The following is a 15,239-nucleotide window of genomic DNA, read 5'->3' as shown; positions in this document are numbered from 1 at the left end:
TATGGACATACTGTATACCACACTGTGACGGGTAGGGCTCCGCTGTCCTGTACTGCACTGCGCCACACTGTGTTTGCTATGTTGTCCTTTATTGTGCTGGGCTGGGCTGTCCTGTCCCACATTGCACTGTGCTGGGCTGGGCTGTCCTGTCCCACACTGCACTGTGCTGGACTGTACTGGACTGGACTGTACTGCACTGTGCTAGGTCAGGCTGGACTGGACTGGACTGCTCTGGACTGGACTGCACTGTACTGCACTGCACTGCGCAACACTGTGCTTGGCTATGTTGTCCTTTATTGCGTTGGGCTGGACTGTCCTGTCCCACACTGCACTGTGCTAGGCCAGGCTGGACTGGACTGGACTTGACTGCACTGGACTGTACTGTGCCACACTGTGCTTGGCTATGTTGTCCTTTATTGCGTTGGGCTGCGCTGTCCTGTCCCACACTGCACTGCGCTAGGCCAAACTGGACTGGACAGTCCTGTACTGTACTGTACTGCTCTGGGCTGGGTTGGACAGTCCTGTACTGTACTGTACTGCTCTGGGCTGGGTTGGACAGTCCTGTACTGTACTTTACTGCTCTGGTCTGGGTTGGGCAGTCCTGTACTGTACTGTACTGCTCTGGGCTGGGTTGGACAGTCCTGTACTGTACTTTACTGCTCTGGGCTGGGTTGGACAGTCCTGTACTGTACTTTACTGCTCTGGTCTGGGTTGGACAGTCCTGTACTGTACTGTACTGCTCTGGGCTGGGTTGGACAGTCCTGTACTGTACTTTACTGCTCTGGTCTGGGTTGGACAGTCCTGTACTGTACTGTACTGCTCTGGGCTGGGTTGGACAGTCCTGTACTGTACTGTACTGCTCTGGGCTGGGTTGGACAGTCCTGTACTGTACTTTACTGCTCTGGTCTGGGTTGGACAGTCCTGTACTGCACTGTACTGTGCTGGGCTGGACTGTCCTCTACTGTACTGCACTGCGCCACACTGTGCTTGGCTATACTGTCCTATATTGCACTGGGCTGGGCTGTGCTGTCGTGTCCTGAATGCCACTAGGCTGAGCTGTGCTGTACTGTACTGGGCTGGGCTCTGTTGTGCAGAACTGCACTGGGCTGGGCTCTGTTGCGCAGAACTGCACTGGGCTGGGCTCTGTTGTGCAGTACTGCACTGGGCTGGGCTCTGTTGTGCAGAACTGCACTGGGCTGGGCTCTGTTGTTCAGAACTGCACTGGGCTGCAATCGTGATCCCAGATGCTGTGGCGATTCCTGTAACCTCATGCTACAGGGAGAGCAACAGGAAGAGGCAGGAGAGAGGAGGGGCATCACTCACCCAGGTCAGTCATGGTTCCTCCCTTTACTGGGGCCGACTCGGAGTCTTTCTTCGTATTGACTGTGGGGGACAGAGAGGAAGGGTGAGAGGCATGGACATCTGTATCCCAAACTCTGAACCCTGAATCGTTAAAAGCAAAGCCCAACTGAATACCTGTTAACAGATCAGGCTTATAATAATAACTACATACACTTATATAGTGCTTTCCTAGACACTCCACCCAAAGCTCGTTAGAGGTAATGGAGACTTGAATACCCTCTGCTCATGTAGAACTTTATATCAGTATTATAACTGATTGGCCACTACGGTAACACAGCTATCAGTACAAAGGGAAACTGATCTGCCCCATGGGGATACAGCTGATCTAACATCGCTCAGTTTGATGACTGACACCTCTGCAGCAATGCAGGGACAGATGGTTGATGCATCTCAGTGTGCTTCCCGGTGCAAACACCAGGGGACGCAGTACCGTTCTTGGGCAGAGTGACCTCTTCCACTGCGGGCACGGGTGAGGGCTCATCCAGATCCTTGGTCAGGTCCTCCTGTTCCTCCTCGCGGTGCCCGCGTTTCGACTTGGCATAGGGGGCTGTCGGGCTGGGGAGAGAGGGGTGCAGGGGTCACTCCCACAACAATACTGACGGACACACGTATACACACTGACAGCGACACACCTGCTAATACAGGCACTGACATGTTAATCATGCTAATACACATGCTGACACTCCAGTACGTATGGATAAACACTGACCCCAGCCCTCGCCCTGACACACCCTGACAGAAACGGGGCTGATCCTGTCAGCTCACCAGTTCGCATAACGACCTACAGTCTGGAGACTGTGCAGCACAGAGCCGTCAGCTCTGGTCCCCCGTGAAAAGAGCCTGTGTGGCCACCGGACACTGGCCACTAGCCACTGGACACCGGCCAGCGCCATGTCCCCCCACACCCACAATCCACCACAGGCCAATACTGCAGCCACACTGAGCTGATGGAGCGCCACCTAGTGTTCTGTCAGACACACCTGACTGCCGCATAGTGTCTCTTTGAATGAGTCACCGAACACGGACTGCTGGATTAACGCCACCAGTGGTGTAACTGGCCGAGACGCCAGACCGCCAGCGCCCCCCCTCGCACCCCCCCCCCCCGCACCCTTTCTTGGCGTTCTTCTTCTTGGTCTCGGGCGTGGGGGTGGGCGAAGGGGAGGGCGAGCGCTTCCTCTTCTTGGCGTTGCCCGGCTTCCTGTCGCGGCGCTCGCCGTCGGGGGGGCTGACCTCGTCCGTCAGCGTCTTGGCGGAGATGCGCTTGCGGCGCGGCCCCTCCCCCACCTCGTAGTCCTCCTCGTTCATCCACTCGTTGAAGGAGTCCAGGTCCAGGATCCACTTGGCGTGGACCTGGAGAGTGGGAGGGCAGGGCGCGCGTCAGCACGGTGTCGTGCATCGCCGCTTCGGGCTGTCGGCATTCAGGGCAGAGCAGCGGTTTGCTGGGATATCAAGCGACGGTTTGGGGTATCAGTGTTTGGGGGTGTCGGTACCTTGCGGGGTTTCTCGGGAGTGGGTGGGTCCTCCACTGCAGCCTCCACTTCACTGGCTGGGATCCAAGTGTCATAACTGGAAAACAGCACAGCGCGGTAAAGACGGGGCGCAGCACACAGCACAGTGTGGTAAAGACAGGGCACAACGCACAGCACGGCGTGGTAAAGACAGGGCACAGCACAGCGTGGTAAAGACAGGGCACAGCACACAGCACGGCGTGGTAAAGACAGGGCACAACGCATAGCACAGCGTGGTAAAGACAGGGCACAACGCACAGCACGGCGTGGTAAAGACAGGGCACAGCACAGCGTGGTAAAGACAGGGCACAGCACAGCACGGCGTGGTAAAGACAGGGCACAACGCATAGCACAGCATGGTAAAGACAGGGCACAACGCACAGCACGGCGTGGTAAAGACAGGGCACAGCACAGCGTGGTAAAGACAGGGCACAACACACAGCACGGCGTGGTAAAGACAGGGCACAGCACAGCGTGGTAAAGACAGGGCACAGCACACAGCACAGCGTGGTAAAGACAGGGCACAACACACAGCACGGCGTGGTAAAGATAGGGCACAGCACAGTATGGTAAAGACAGGGCACACCATGGGGTGGTAAAGACAGGGCACAGCACACAGCACGGCGTGGTAAACAGGGCACAGTGCGGTAAAGACGGGGCGCAGAGTGGTAAATGCGGGGCCGAGCCCCCAGCACAGCGTGGTAAACACGGGGCCGAACGCGGTAAACCCCGGGCTGAGTGTGGTAAACGGTATCCTACTGGATATGAAACACGGGGTAGAGCACAGGACAGAAAATCAGGGCAGCAGCTACAGATGGGATGAAGGGAAGGGAGAAGAGGAAGGGACGCAGCTGGCAGCGTACCTGTCAGGAGAGTAGCCCCAGTGTAGCAACACCTGCTTGTCTCTCTTCATCACCGGGCGAACCCACTCCTCTGGAGAGAGACACACTGTTACTGTCTGACCAACACACACAGCCTCACACACCCTCTGTCTGACCAACACACGCAGCCTCACACACCCTCTGTCTGACCAACACACGCAGCCTCACACACCCTCACTGCTGCTGTCTGACCAACACACGCACCCTCACTGCTGCTGTCTGACCCTCACACAGCCTCACTGCTGCTGTCTGACCCTCACGCACCCTCACTGCTGCTGTCTGACCCTCACACACCCTCACTGCTGCTGTCTGACCCTCACGCACCCTCACTGCTGCTGTCTGACCCTCACACACCCTCACTGCTGCTGTCTGACCCTCACACACCCTCACTGCTGCTGTCTGACCCTCACGCACCCTCACTGCTGCTGTCTGAACCTCACACACCCTCACACATCCTCACTGCTGTTATCTGACCCTCACACACCCTCACCGCTGCTGTCTGACCCTCACTCACCCTCACACACCCTCACTGCTGCTCTCTGACCCTCACACACCCTCACTGCTGCTGTCTCACCCTCGCACCCTCACTGCTGCTGTCTGACCCTCACTCACCCTCACACACCCTCACTGCTGCTCTCTGACCCTCACACACCCTCACTGCTGCTGTCTGACCCTCACACACCCTCACTGCTGCTGTCTCACCCTCGCACCCTCACTGCTGCTGTCTGACCCTCACTCACCCTCACACACCCTCACCGCTGCTGTCTGACCCTCACGCACCCTCACTGCTGCTGTCTGACCCTCACGCACCCTCACTGCTGCTGTCTCACCCTCGCACCCTCACTGCTGCTGTCTGACCCTCACTCACCCTCACACACCCTCACCGCTGCTGTCTGACCCTCACGCACCCTCACTGCTGCTGTCTCACCCTCGCACCCTCACTGCTGCTGTCTGACCCTCACTCACCCTCACACACCCTCACTGCTGCTGTCTGACCCTCACACACCCTCACCGCTGCTGTCTGACCCTCACACACCCTCACTGCTGCTGTCTGACCCTCACTCACCCTCACACACCCTCACTGCTGCTGTCTGACCCTCACACACCCTCACTGCTGCTGTCTGACCCTCACTCACCCTCACACACCCTCACCGCTGCTGTCTGACCCTCACACACCCTCACTGCTGCTGTCTGACCCTCACACACCCTCACTGCTGCTGTCTGACCCTCACACACCCTCACACACCCTCACTGCTGCTGTCTGACCCTCACACACCCTCACACACCCTCACTGCTGCTGTCTGACCCTCACACACCCTCACTGCTGCTGTCTGACCCTCACGCACCCTCACTGCTGCTGTCTGAACCTCACACACCCTCACTGCTGCTGTCTGACCCTCACTCACCCTCACACACCCTCACTGCTGCTGTCTGACCCTCACGCACCCTCACTGCTGCTGTCTGACCCTCACGCACCCTCACTGCTGCTGTCTGACCCTCACGCACCCTCACACACCCTCACTGCTGCTGTCTGACCCTCACACACCCTCACCGCTGCTGTCTGACCCTCACACAGCCTCACTGCTGCTGTCTGACCCTCACACAGCCTTACTGCTGCTGTCTGACCCTCACACACCCTCACACACCCTCACACACACCCTCACTGCTGCTGTCTGACCCTCACACACCCTCACTGCTGCTGTCTCACCCTCGCACCCTCACTGCTGCTGTCTGACCCTCACTCACCCTCACACACCCTCACTGCTGCTGTCTGACCCTCACACACCCTCACTGCTGCTGTCTGACCAGCACACAGTCACGTTCACACACTAAGAATAAGACTGACACATACATACACCAATTAGCACACACTAAAGAAACTTTACACCCTCTATTCTCACTCTGCACACTCTGCTTCTGGGACTGGTTTCACAGTACCTCCCCTCCCCAAACAGCCACATTCAGTATTGCTCTCTTTCCCCCTCGTATTGAAGCCCAACACCCCCAGTATGACGGATTTCTGCCCCTCACCCTCCTCCAGGCTGGCAGGGATGGGCACCACAATGTGGGAGCTGGCTGCCCGGTCCTCCGTCACAGAGCCCTGGGGTCAGAACACAGTGTCAGGGGTCAAAGTGGCACACACAGAAATAAACATGTACAGAGAGACACGGGACAGGACAGCTACAGAGAGACACAGACCAGGTACAGAGAGACATGGGACAGGACAGCTATACAGAGACACAGACCAGGCACAAGGAGACACGGGGTAGGACAGCTACAGAGAGACACGGGACAGGACAGCTACAGAGAGACACAGACCAGGCACAGGGAGACATGGGACAGGACAGCTACAGAGAGACACAGACCAGGCACAGGGAGACACAGACCAGGCACAGGGAGACACGGGACAGGACAGCTACAGAGAGACACAGACCAGGCACAGGGAGACACAGACCAGGCACAGGGAGACATGGGACAGGACAGCTACAGAGAGACACGGGACAGGACAGCTACAGAGAGACACAGACCAGGCACAGGGAGACAAAGACTAGGCACAGGGAGACAAAGACCAGGCACAGGGAGACACGGGACAGGACAGCTACAGAGAGACACGGGACAGGACAGCTACAGAGAGACACAGACCAGGCACAGGGAGACACAAACCAGGTACAGTGAGAAAAAGAGACAGGACAGCTATAGAGAGACACACCAGCTACAGAGAGACACAGACCGAGCACAGGAAGACACAGACCAGGTACAGAGAGACACACCAGCTACAGAGAGACACAGACCGAGCACAGGGAGACACGGGACAGGACAGCTACAGAGAGACATAGACCAGGCACAGGGAGACACAGACCAGGTACAGAGAGGAGAGGGACAGGACAGCTACAGGGAGACATAGACCAGGTACAGAGAGACACACCAGCTACAGAGAGACACAGACCAAGCACAGGGAGACACAGACCAGGTACAGAGAGGAGAGGGACAGGACAGCTACAGAGAGACACAGACCGAGCACAGGGAGACATAGACCAGGTACAGAGAGACACACCAGCTACAGAGAGACACAGACCGAGCACAGGGAGACACAGACCAGGTACAGAGATTAGAGGGACAGGACAGCTATACAGAGACACAGACCAGGTGCAGAGAGACACACCAGCTACAGAGAGACACAAACCGAGCACAGGGAGACACAGGACAGGACAGCTACAGAGAGACAGACCAGCTACAGAGGGACACGGGACAGGACAGCTACAGAAAGACAGACCAAGCACAGGGAGACACACCAGGTATAGAGAGACACTGGTCAGGAGAGCGACAGAGACCAGGCAGGTACAGAGGGAGAGACAGTTGGGTACCTGATGACGTTTGATGATGTCCTTCAGTTTTCCCAGCAGCTTGGGCTCAATGTCGGAGCTGAGGAAGATCACGGGCCGACTGAGACAGTTGTTCTGTCGGAGCGAGAGGGAGGGACAGTTACTCCTCCGAGAAGCATGAACGCAGCGACTCGGAGAAACGGACAGGCAGGTGAGCTCACCTGGACCAGGGACTTCTCGATGGTCATGAACATCTCCACATTCCGGTCCATTCGAGACGGGTTCTGGAAGTCAAACCTCCTCCTGAGAGAGGAGGACAAGGCGGGATTGCAGTATAGCTGCTATTTCAATATTCTCTGTTATTTTACAATGGACACTATTTAACAGCACAGATGCTTATTCACTAGATCTAGACAGGCCACGGCTATATTGCCCTTGCACTGTACAGGTCCGGTATTGAGTCACAGAGACTCATTGTACGATACTTCAATATTGTACGTAGCTGAACAAGCTTGACTTTGATTCAGTAATAGCTCTGTACTAACTCCACACGTTATAAATCAAATCTATAAAGATACTGTATTAACTCTGTAAAAGCTCTGCAAAGTCTGCACTCTGCTATGAAGCTCTACTGCTGCATGTAGCTTCTGTACTAACACTATAGTAGTTTTTCACCCTCTTTGCTGACAGTATAGAGGCTCCACACTGCCTGCGTCTGCCTTTGCTCCAACCTACATCAGCTTTACAATCACTCGAGCTCTATACTGACCGCATATCTCCTCTATTCAGGCTGCGCATTAACAAGATACAGCTACCAAACTAATTCTAGAAAGGCATGATACTGTACAACACTAAACATAAACTCTTTACGCTGCCTCTCTGCTATCTCTGTATGGTCTGTATACAGTCTCTATACTGCCTCTTTGATGTCTCTATATTGCCTTTGTGCAGTTTTTACACTGTCCCTGTACACTCTCTATACCGCCCAGTGTACGGTCTCTATACTGTCCCTGTGCTGTGTCTTTTCTGTCTCTATAAGGTCTCTATGCTGCCCAGTGTGCTGTCTCTGTACGGTCTCTATACTGCCCAGTGTGCCGTCTGTGTACGGTCTTTCTCTATACTGCCCAGTGTACCCTCTGTGTACGGCCTCTATACTGCCCAGTGTACCCTCTGTGTACGGCCTCTATACTGCCCAGTGTACCCTCTGTGTACGGCCTCTATACTGCCCAGTGTGCTGTCTCTGTACGGTCTCTATACTGCCCAGTGTGCCGTCTGTGTACGGTCTTTCTCTATACTACCCAGTGTACCCTCTGTGTACGGCCTCTATACTGCCCAGTGTACCCTCTGTGTACGGCCTCTATACTGCCCAGTGTACCTTCTGTGTACGGCCTCTATACTGCCCAGTGTGCTGTCTCTGTACGGTCTCTATACTGCCCAGTGTGCCGTCTGTGTACGGTCTTTCTCTATACTGCCCAGTGTACCCTCTGTGTACGGCCTCTATACTGCCCAGTGTATCCTCTGTGTACGGCCTCTATACTGCCCAGTGTATCCTCTGTGTACGGTCTCTATACTGCCCAGTGTACCCTCTGTGTACGGCCTCTATACTGCCCAGTGTGCTGTCTCTGTACGGTCTCTATACTGCCCAGTGTGCCGTCTGTGTACGGTCTTTCTGTATACTGCCCAGTGTACCCTCTGTGTACGGCCTCTATACTGCCCAGTGTACCCTCTGTGTACGGTCTCTACACTGCCCAGTGTATCCTCTGTGTACGGTCTCTACACTGCCCAGTGTATCCTCTGTGTACGGTCTCTACACTGCCCAGTGTATCCTCTGTGTACGGTCTCTATACTGCCCAGTGTGCCATCTCTGTACAGTCTCTATACTGCCCAGTGTGCCATCACTGTACGGTCTTTCTCTATACTGCCCAGTGTACCTTCTGTGTACGGCCTCTATACTGCCCAGTGTACCCTCTGTGTACGGCCTCTATACTGCCCAGTGTACCCTCTGTGTACGGCCTCTATACTGCCCAGTGTACCTTCTGTGTACGGCCTCTATACTGCCCAGTGTACCCTCTGTGTACGGCCTCTATACTGCCCAGTGTACCTTCTGTGTACAGCCTCTATACTGCCCAGTGTACCCTCTGTGTACAGCCTCTATACTGCCCAGTGTACCCTCTGTGTACAGCCTCTATACTGCCCAGTGTATCCTCTGTATACGGTCTCTATACTGCCCAGTGTGCCATCTCTGTACAGTCTCTATACTGCCCAGTGTGCCATCTCTGTATGGTCTTTCTCTATACTGCCCAGTGTACCCTCTGTGTACGGCCTCTATACTGCCCAGTGTACCCTCTGTGTACGGCCTCTATACTGCCCAGTGTACCCTCTGTGTACGGCCTCTATACTGCCCAGTGTACCCTCTGTGTACGGTCTCTACACTGCCCAGTGTATCCTCTGTGTACGGCCTCTATACTGCCCAGTGTACCCTCTGTGTACGGCCTCTATACTGCCCAGTGTGCTGTCTCTGTACGGTCTCTATACTGCCCAGTGTGCCGTCTGTGTACGGTCTTTCTCTATACTACCCAGTGTACCCTCTGTGTACGGCCTCTATACTGCCCAGTGTACCCTCTGTGTACGGCCTCTATACTGCCCAGTGTACCTTCTGTGTACGGCCTCTATACTGCCCAGTGTGCTGTCTCTGTACGGTCTCTATACTGCCCAGTGTGCCGTCTGTGTACGGTCTTTCTCTATACTGCCCAGTGTACCCTCTGTGTACGGCCTCTATACTGCCCAGTGTATCCTCTGTGTACGGCCTCTATACTGCCCAGTGTATCCTCTGTGTACGGTCTCTATACTGCCCAGTGTACCCTCTGTGTACGGCCTCTATACTGCCCAGTGTGCTGTCTCTGTACGGTCTCTATACTGCCCAGTGTGCCGTCTGTGTACGGTCTTTCTGTATACTGCCCAGTGTACCCTCTGTGTACGGCCTCTATACTGCCCAGTGTACCCTCTGTGTACGGTCTCTACACTGCCCAGTGTATCTTCTGTGTACGGTCTCTACACTGCCCAGTGTATCCTCTGTGTACGGTCTCTACACTGCCCAGTGTATCCTCTGTGTACGGTCTCTATACTGCCCAGTGTGCCATCTCTGTACAGTCTCTATACTGCCCAGTGTGCCATCACTGTACGGTCTTTCTCTATACTGCCCAGTGTACCTTCTGTGTACGGCCTCTATACTGCCCAGTGTACCCTCTGTGTACGGCCTCTATACTGCCCAGTGTACCCTCTGTGTACGGCCTCTATACTGCCCAGTGTACCTTCTGTGTACGGCCTCTATACTGCCCAGTGTACCCTCTGTGTACGGCCTCTATACTGCCCAGTGTACCTTCTGTGTACAGCCTCTATACTGCCCAGTGTACCCTCTGTGTACAGCCTCTATACTGCCCAGTGTACCCTCTGTGTACAGCCTCTATACTGCCCAGTGTATCCTCTGTATACGGTCTCTATACTGCCCAGTGTGCCATCTCTGTACAGTCTCTATACTGCCCAGTGTGCCATCTCTGTATGGTCTTTCTCTATACTGCCCAGTGTACCCTCTGTGTACGGCCTCTATACTGCCCAGTGTACCCTCTGTGTACGGCCTCTATACTGCCCAGTGTACCCTCTGTGTACGGCCTCTATACTGCCCAGTGTACCCTCTGTGTACGGCCTCTATACTGCCCAGTGTACCCTCTGTGTACGGTCTCTACACTGCCCAGTGTATCCTCTGTGTACGGCCTCTATACTGCCCAGTGTACCCTCTGTGTACGGCCTCTATACTGCCCAGTGTACCCTCTGTGTACAGCCTCTATACTGCCCAGTGTACCCTCTGTGTACGGCCTCTATACTGCCCAGTGTGCTGTCTCTGTATGGTCTTTCTCTATACTGCCCAGTGTACCCTCTGTGTACGGCCTCTATACTGCCCAGTGTATCCTCTGTGTACGGCCTCTATACTGCCCAGTGTACCCTCTGTGTACAGCCTCTATACTGCCCACTCTGCTGTCCGTCAGTGTGACTCACCAGCCCTGGTCACTCTTGAATTTGTATGCTGCAGCCAGGATGTGGCAGAGAGCGCCCCCTGACTTGAAGTCCAAGAAACATTTCATCTACATAAAGAGCAGGAGAGGGGGAGGGGAGGAGATGAAGAGAGCAGGAGGGTGGGAGAGGGGCAGGAGCAAGGTAGAGGCAGAGGAGAGGGGCAGGGAAGATGAACACAGATCAGAGCCAAGACACCCGCTGTCTTGCACAGTTAGATCAGCTGTCAGGTGCTTATGATTAGCACATGAGCTGTGAAACTACCAATCAGCGTAATCACAATGTACATTAACAATGAACTAAAAGTCAAATGAGTTGACTCTGGAGTCCAGGATAAGACATGATAGTAATTTACCATTGTGTCAGTGCAATCCAGTGGTTCTATTAGTACCTACTGTTATCTCCCAAACATACACAATGTAAATCTGCACATTCTCTTCTACCAATAATGTGATCAACAATACAGAGCATGCTCTACCCTAGAGCTGTGTGATTAGTGTTGTATTACTGTGTGATTAGTGTGGTATTACTGTGTGATTAGTGTGGTATTACTGTGTGTTCCTCTGTGTTCTGTGTGGGTCAATACCGGCAGTTTGGTGAGAGGAGGGTTGCTGACATGTTTCCCAAACACCTCCTCCTGGAACTGTAGCAGCTGGACAACCAGGCTGGACAGGGACTTGTTAGTGGGCGGCTCTGCCTGGATATACTGAGAGACAGTGTGGGAGAGAGAAATGGGTTAATACAGACACACTGACTGGACACTCCAGTACATTAACACTGCACTGAGAGAGAGGGGTTCATACAGACACACTGACTGACTGGACACTCCAGTACATTAACACTGCACTGAGAGAGAGGGGTTAATACAGACACACTGACTGGACACTACAGTACATTAATACTGCACTGAGAGAGAGGGGTTAATACAGACACACTGACTGGACACTCCAGTACATTAACACTGCACTGAGAGAGAGGGGTTCATACACACACACTGACTGGACACTCCAGTACATTAACACTGCACTGAGAGAGAGGGGTTAATACAGACACACTGACTGACTGGACACTATAGTACACTAACACTGCACTGAGAGAGAGGGGTTAATACAGACACACTGACTGACTGGACACTCCAGTACATTAACACTGCACTGAGAGAGAGGGGTTAATACAGACACACTGACTGACTGGACACTCCAGTACATTAACACTGCACTGAGAGAGAGGGGTTAATACAGACACACTGACTGGACACTCCAGTACATTAACACTGCACTGAGAGAGAGGGGTTAATACAGACACACTGACTGGACACTATAGTACACTAACACTGCACTGAGAGAGAGGGGTTAATACAGACACACTGACTGACTGGACACTCTAGTACATTAACACTGCACTGAGAGAGAGGGGTTAATACAGACACACTGACTGGACACTCCAGTACATTAACACTGCACTGACAGAGAGGGGTTAATACAGACACACTGACTGGACACTCCAGTACACTAACAGTACACTGAGAGAGAGGGGTTAATACAGACACACTGACTGGACACTTCAGTACACTAACACTGCACTGAGAGAGAGGGGTTAATACAGACACACTGACTGGACACTCCAGTACATTAACACTGCACTGAGAGAGAGGGGTTAACACAGACACACTGACTGGACACTCCAGTACATTAACACTGCACTGAGAGAGAGGGGTTAACTCAGACACACTGACTGGACACTCCAGTACATTAACACTGCACTGAGAGAGAGGGGTTAATACAGACACACTGACTGGATACTCCAGTACATTAACACTGCACTGAGAGAGAGGGGTTAACACAGACACACTGACTGGACACTTCAGTACATTAACACTGCACTGAGAGGGAGGGGTTAATACAGACACACTGACTGGACACTCCAGTACATTAACACTGCACTGAGAGAGAGGGGTTAACACAGACACACTGACTGGACACTCCAGTACATTAACACTGCACTGAGAGGGAGGGGTTAATAGAGACACACTGACTGGACACTCCAGTACATTAACACTGCACTGAGAGGGAGGGGTTAACACAGACACACTGACTGGACACTTCAGTACATTAACACTGCACTGAGAGAGAGGGGTTAACACAGACACACTGACTGGACACTATAGTACACTAACACTGCACTGAGAGAGAGGGGTTAATACAGACACACTGACTGACTGGACACTACAGTACACTAACACTGCACTGAGAGAGAGGGGTTAATACAGACACACTGACTGACTGGTCACTCCAGTACATTAACACTGCACTGAGAGAGAGGGGTTAATACAGACACACTGACTGGACACTACAGTACACTAACACTGCACTGAGAGAGAGGGGTTAATACAGACACACTGACTGACTGGTCACTCCAGTACATTAACACTGCACTGAGAGAGAGGGGTTAACACAGACACACTGACTGGACACTCCAGTACATTAACACTGCACTGAGAGAGAGGGGTTAACACAGACACACTGACTGGACACTCCAGTACATTAACACTGCACTGAGAGAGAGGGGTTAACACAGACACACTGACTGGACACTCCAGTACATTAACACTGCACTGAGAGAGAGAGGTTAATACAGACACACTGACTGGACACTCCAGTACACTAACACTGCACTGACAGAGAGGGGTTAACACAGACACACTGACTGCGTAAAGCAATACGCAGCACTATACAGTACATCACCCTATAGTGTCATACAATGGGATACTTCAAAAATACTCTAGTATGTTAACGGACACTGTAGTTTAGCGCATTACTACACAGTACAGTTACAGTACAGAGGCACTGATTGAACACTACAGCACATTCTGGATCAATCTTCAATATCAGTCTGTCAGTGTGCAGTGGGTTGCACTGTATAGCAGAGTACAGCACTGACCTCTCGTGCGTTTCTCCACTTCGCGTTGCGCGTGAATCACTTCACGCAGCCCACACGCGCTGCGATACAGCAGCACATCTGGCCGCTCGGCAACCTCGCGCTCCAAGCCGGGGGCTGAGTGGGGCTGGGCGCTGTTCGCGTGGGAGGGGGCGCGCGCGCGCGCGTGTGTGTGTGTGTCCGTGACAGCGCTGAGGTTTTGTCGCGCAACATCGAAACGCGAAGCTCCCGCACCACACGACCCCGCAGTGTTGACGGGGCGAGGGGAGGAGGCCCCGGCTGTCAGAACCGTTATCTCTGAACACGCACGGCTCCCTCTGGCGCCGTGCAGTACCGCTCGCTACACGCCAGGGGCTGCCAGATGTTAACAGCTGGCGAAAATCTCCGCCTGCCAGTTAAATTGCGAAAACAGACAAAATCAAGAAATGACACGCACGCAAACACACTAAACACACGCCGTGGCTCAAACGCGACAGGTTGCCCCTGCTGTGCACGACGATTCGTTCCGCGCGCCCGGACCGGCAGCCCGAGGGGTCGCACCCCTGCAGCCGGGATGACGGGGAGAATAACATCGGGGTCTCTTTTGTTTTCTGGGCGGCTCTCATTGTGTCTGGGCTGAATCGCTCAGCCGGATTCAAGAATTCCCCCCGCCTCACCCAGCCCCCTGGTCTCCGGAGCTCTTTTTCAAAAAACACTCAGACATGGCATTGAAAAAGGGGGGAAAATGAAGAGGTACCTTTTTGTAATTCTTGCCCAACCAAATGCGGACATTGTCGAACTGCGAAACCGTATCGGACGCCTCGAAATATTTAACATTCGGGCCGCCGTCTTTCTTCCGCACCGCCATCTTTGCTGGGTCGCCTGTAGACAGAACAGGGGGAGGGGGATCGGGCGCCACCTGGTGGCTGCTCGGCGGCACTGCGGGTTTGCGGCCAGCCGCGTCCAGGGAGAGGAGGTCGAGGCGAAACTGGCGCCATCTTGGCTCCGGAACCGCGGCCAGTCCCCCACAGGGAAAAAGGAAGGAGTTAGATCCAATATGGCGCATTCTGCCGCGCAGTTTCTCACATAAGTCGTCTCTCCTCGTGAAATACCGTCTTTATTAATTCGTCATAGAGGATTTTATCATAGGCAAAAAAAAATGATTGCTGGTATCATAAACA

The 15,239-nt window shown here is 53.7% G+C and overlaps 1 protein-coding gene across 1 annotated transcript in view; it reads right to left on the bottom strand.

Annotated features, from left to right (window-relative positions):
• The window catches only part of smarcc2 (SWI/SNF related BAF chromatin remodeling complex subunit C2), a 29,365-nt gene extending 14,422 nt beyond the window's left edge, over window positions 1–14,943 (bottom strand). Inside the window, exons 1-11 of the mRNA XM_088916236.1 lie at window positions 14,816–14,943; window positions 11,729–11,848; window positions 11,128–11,213; window positions 7,296–7,377; window positions 7,117–7,209; window positions 5,783–5,852; window positions 3,734–3,803; window positions 2,853–2,928; window positions 2,471–2,712; window positions 1,793–1,917; window positions 1,324–1,383 (exon numbers count right to left, since the gene is read on the bottom strand). Coding sequence (XP_088772362.1) covers window positions 1,324–1,383; window positions 1,793–1,917; window positions 2,471–2,712; window positions 2,853–2,928; window positions 3,734–3,803; window positions 5,783–5,852; window positions 7,117–7,209; window positions 7,296–7,377; window positions 11,128–11,213; window positions 11,729–11,848; window positions 14,816–14,926 — 1,135 coding nt within the window. The 5' untranslated portion in view covers window positions 14,927–14,943. The remainder of the gene's footprint in view (window positions 1–1,323; window positions 1,384–1,792; window positions 1,918–2,470; window positions 2,713–2,852; window positions 2,929–3,733; window positions 3,804–5,782; window positions 5,853–7,116; window positions 7,210–7,295; window positions 7,378–11,127; window positions 11,214–11,728; window positions 11,849–14,815) is intronic.
• Between the last annotated feature and the right edge of the window lie 296 nt (window positions 14,944–15,239).

The sequence above is a fragment of the Atractosteus spatula genome, chromosome 1, assembly GCF_055471065.1.
Source record: "Atractosteus spatula isolate fAtrSpa1 chromosome 1, fAtrSpa1.hap1, whole genome shotgun sequence".
In the NCBI taxonomy this organism is placed as follows: Eukaryota; Metazoa; Chordata; class Actinopteri; order Semionotiformes; family Lepisosteidae; genus Atractosteus; species Atractosteus spatula.
Note: the sequence above shows the minus strand (reverse complement) of the source record. Positions and strands in the feature narration are given on the sequence as shown.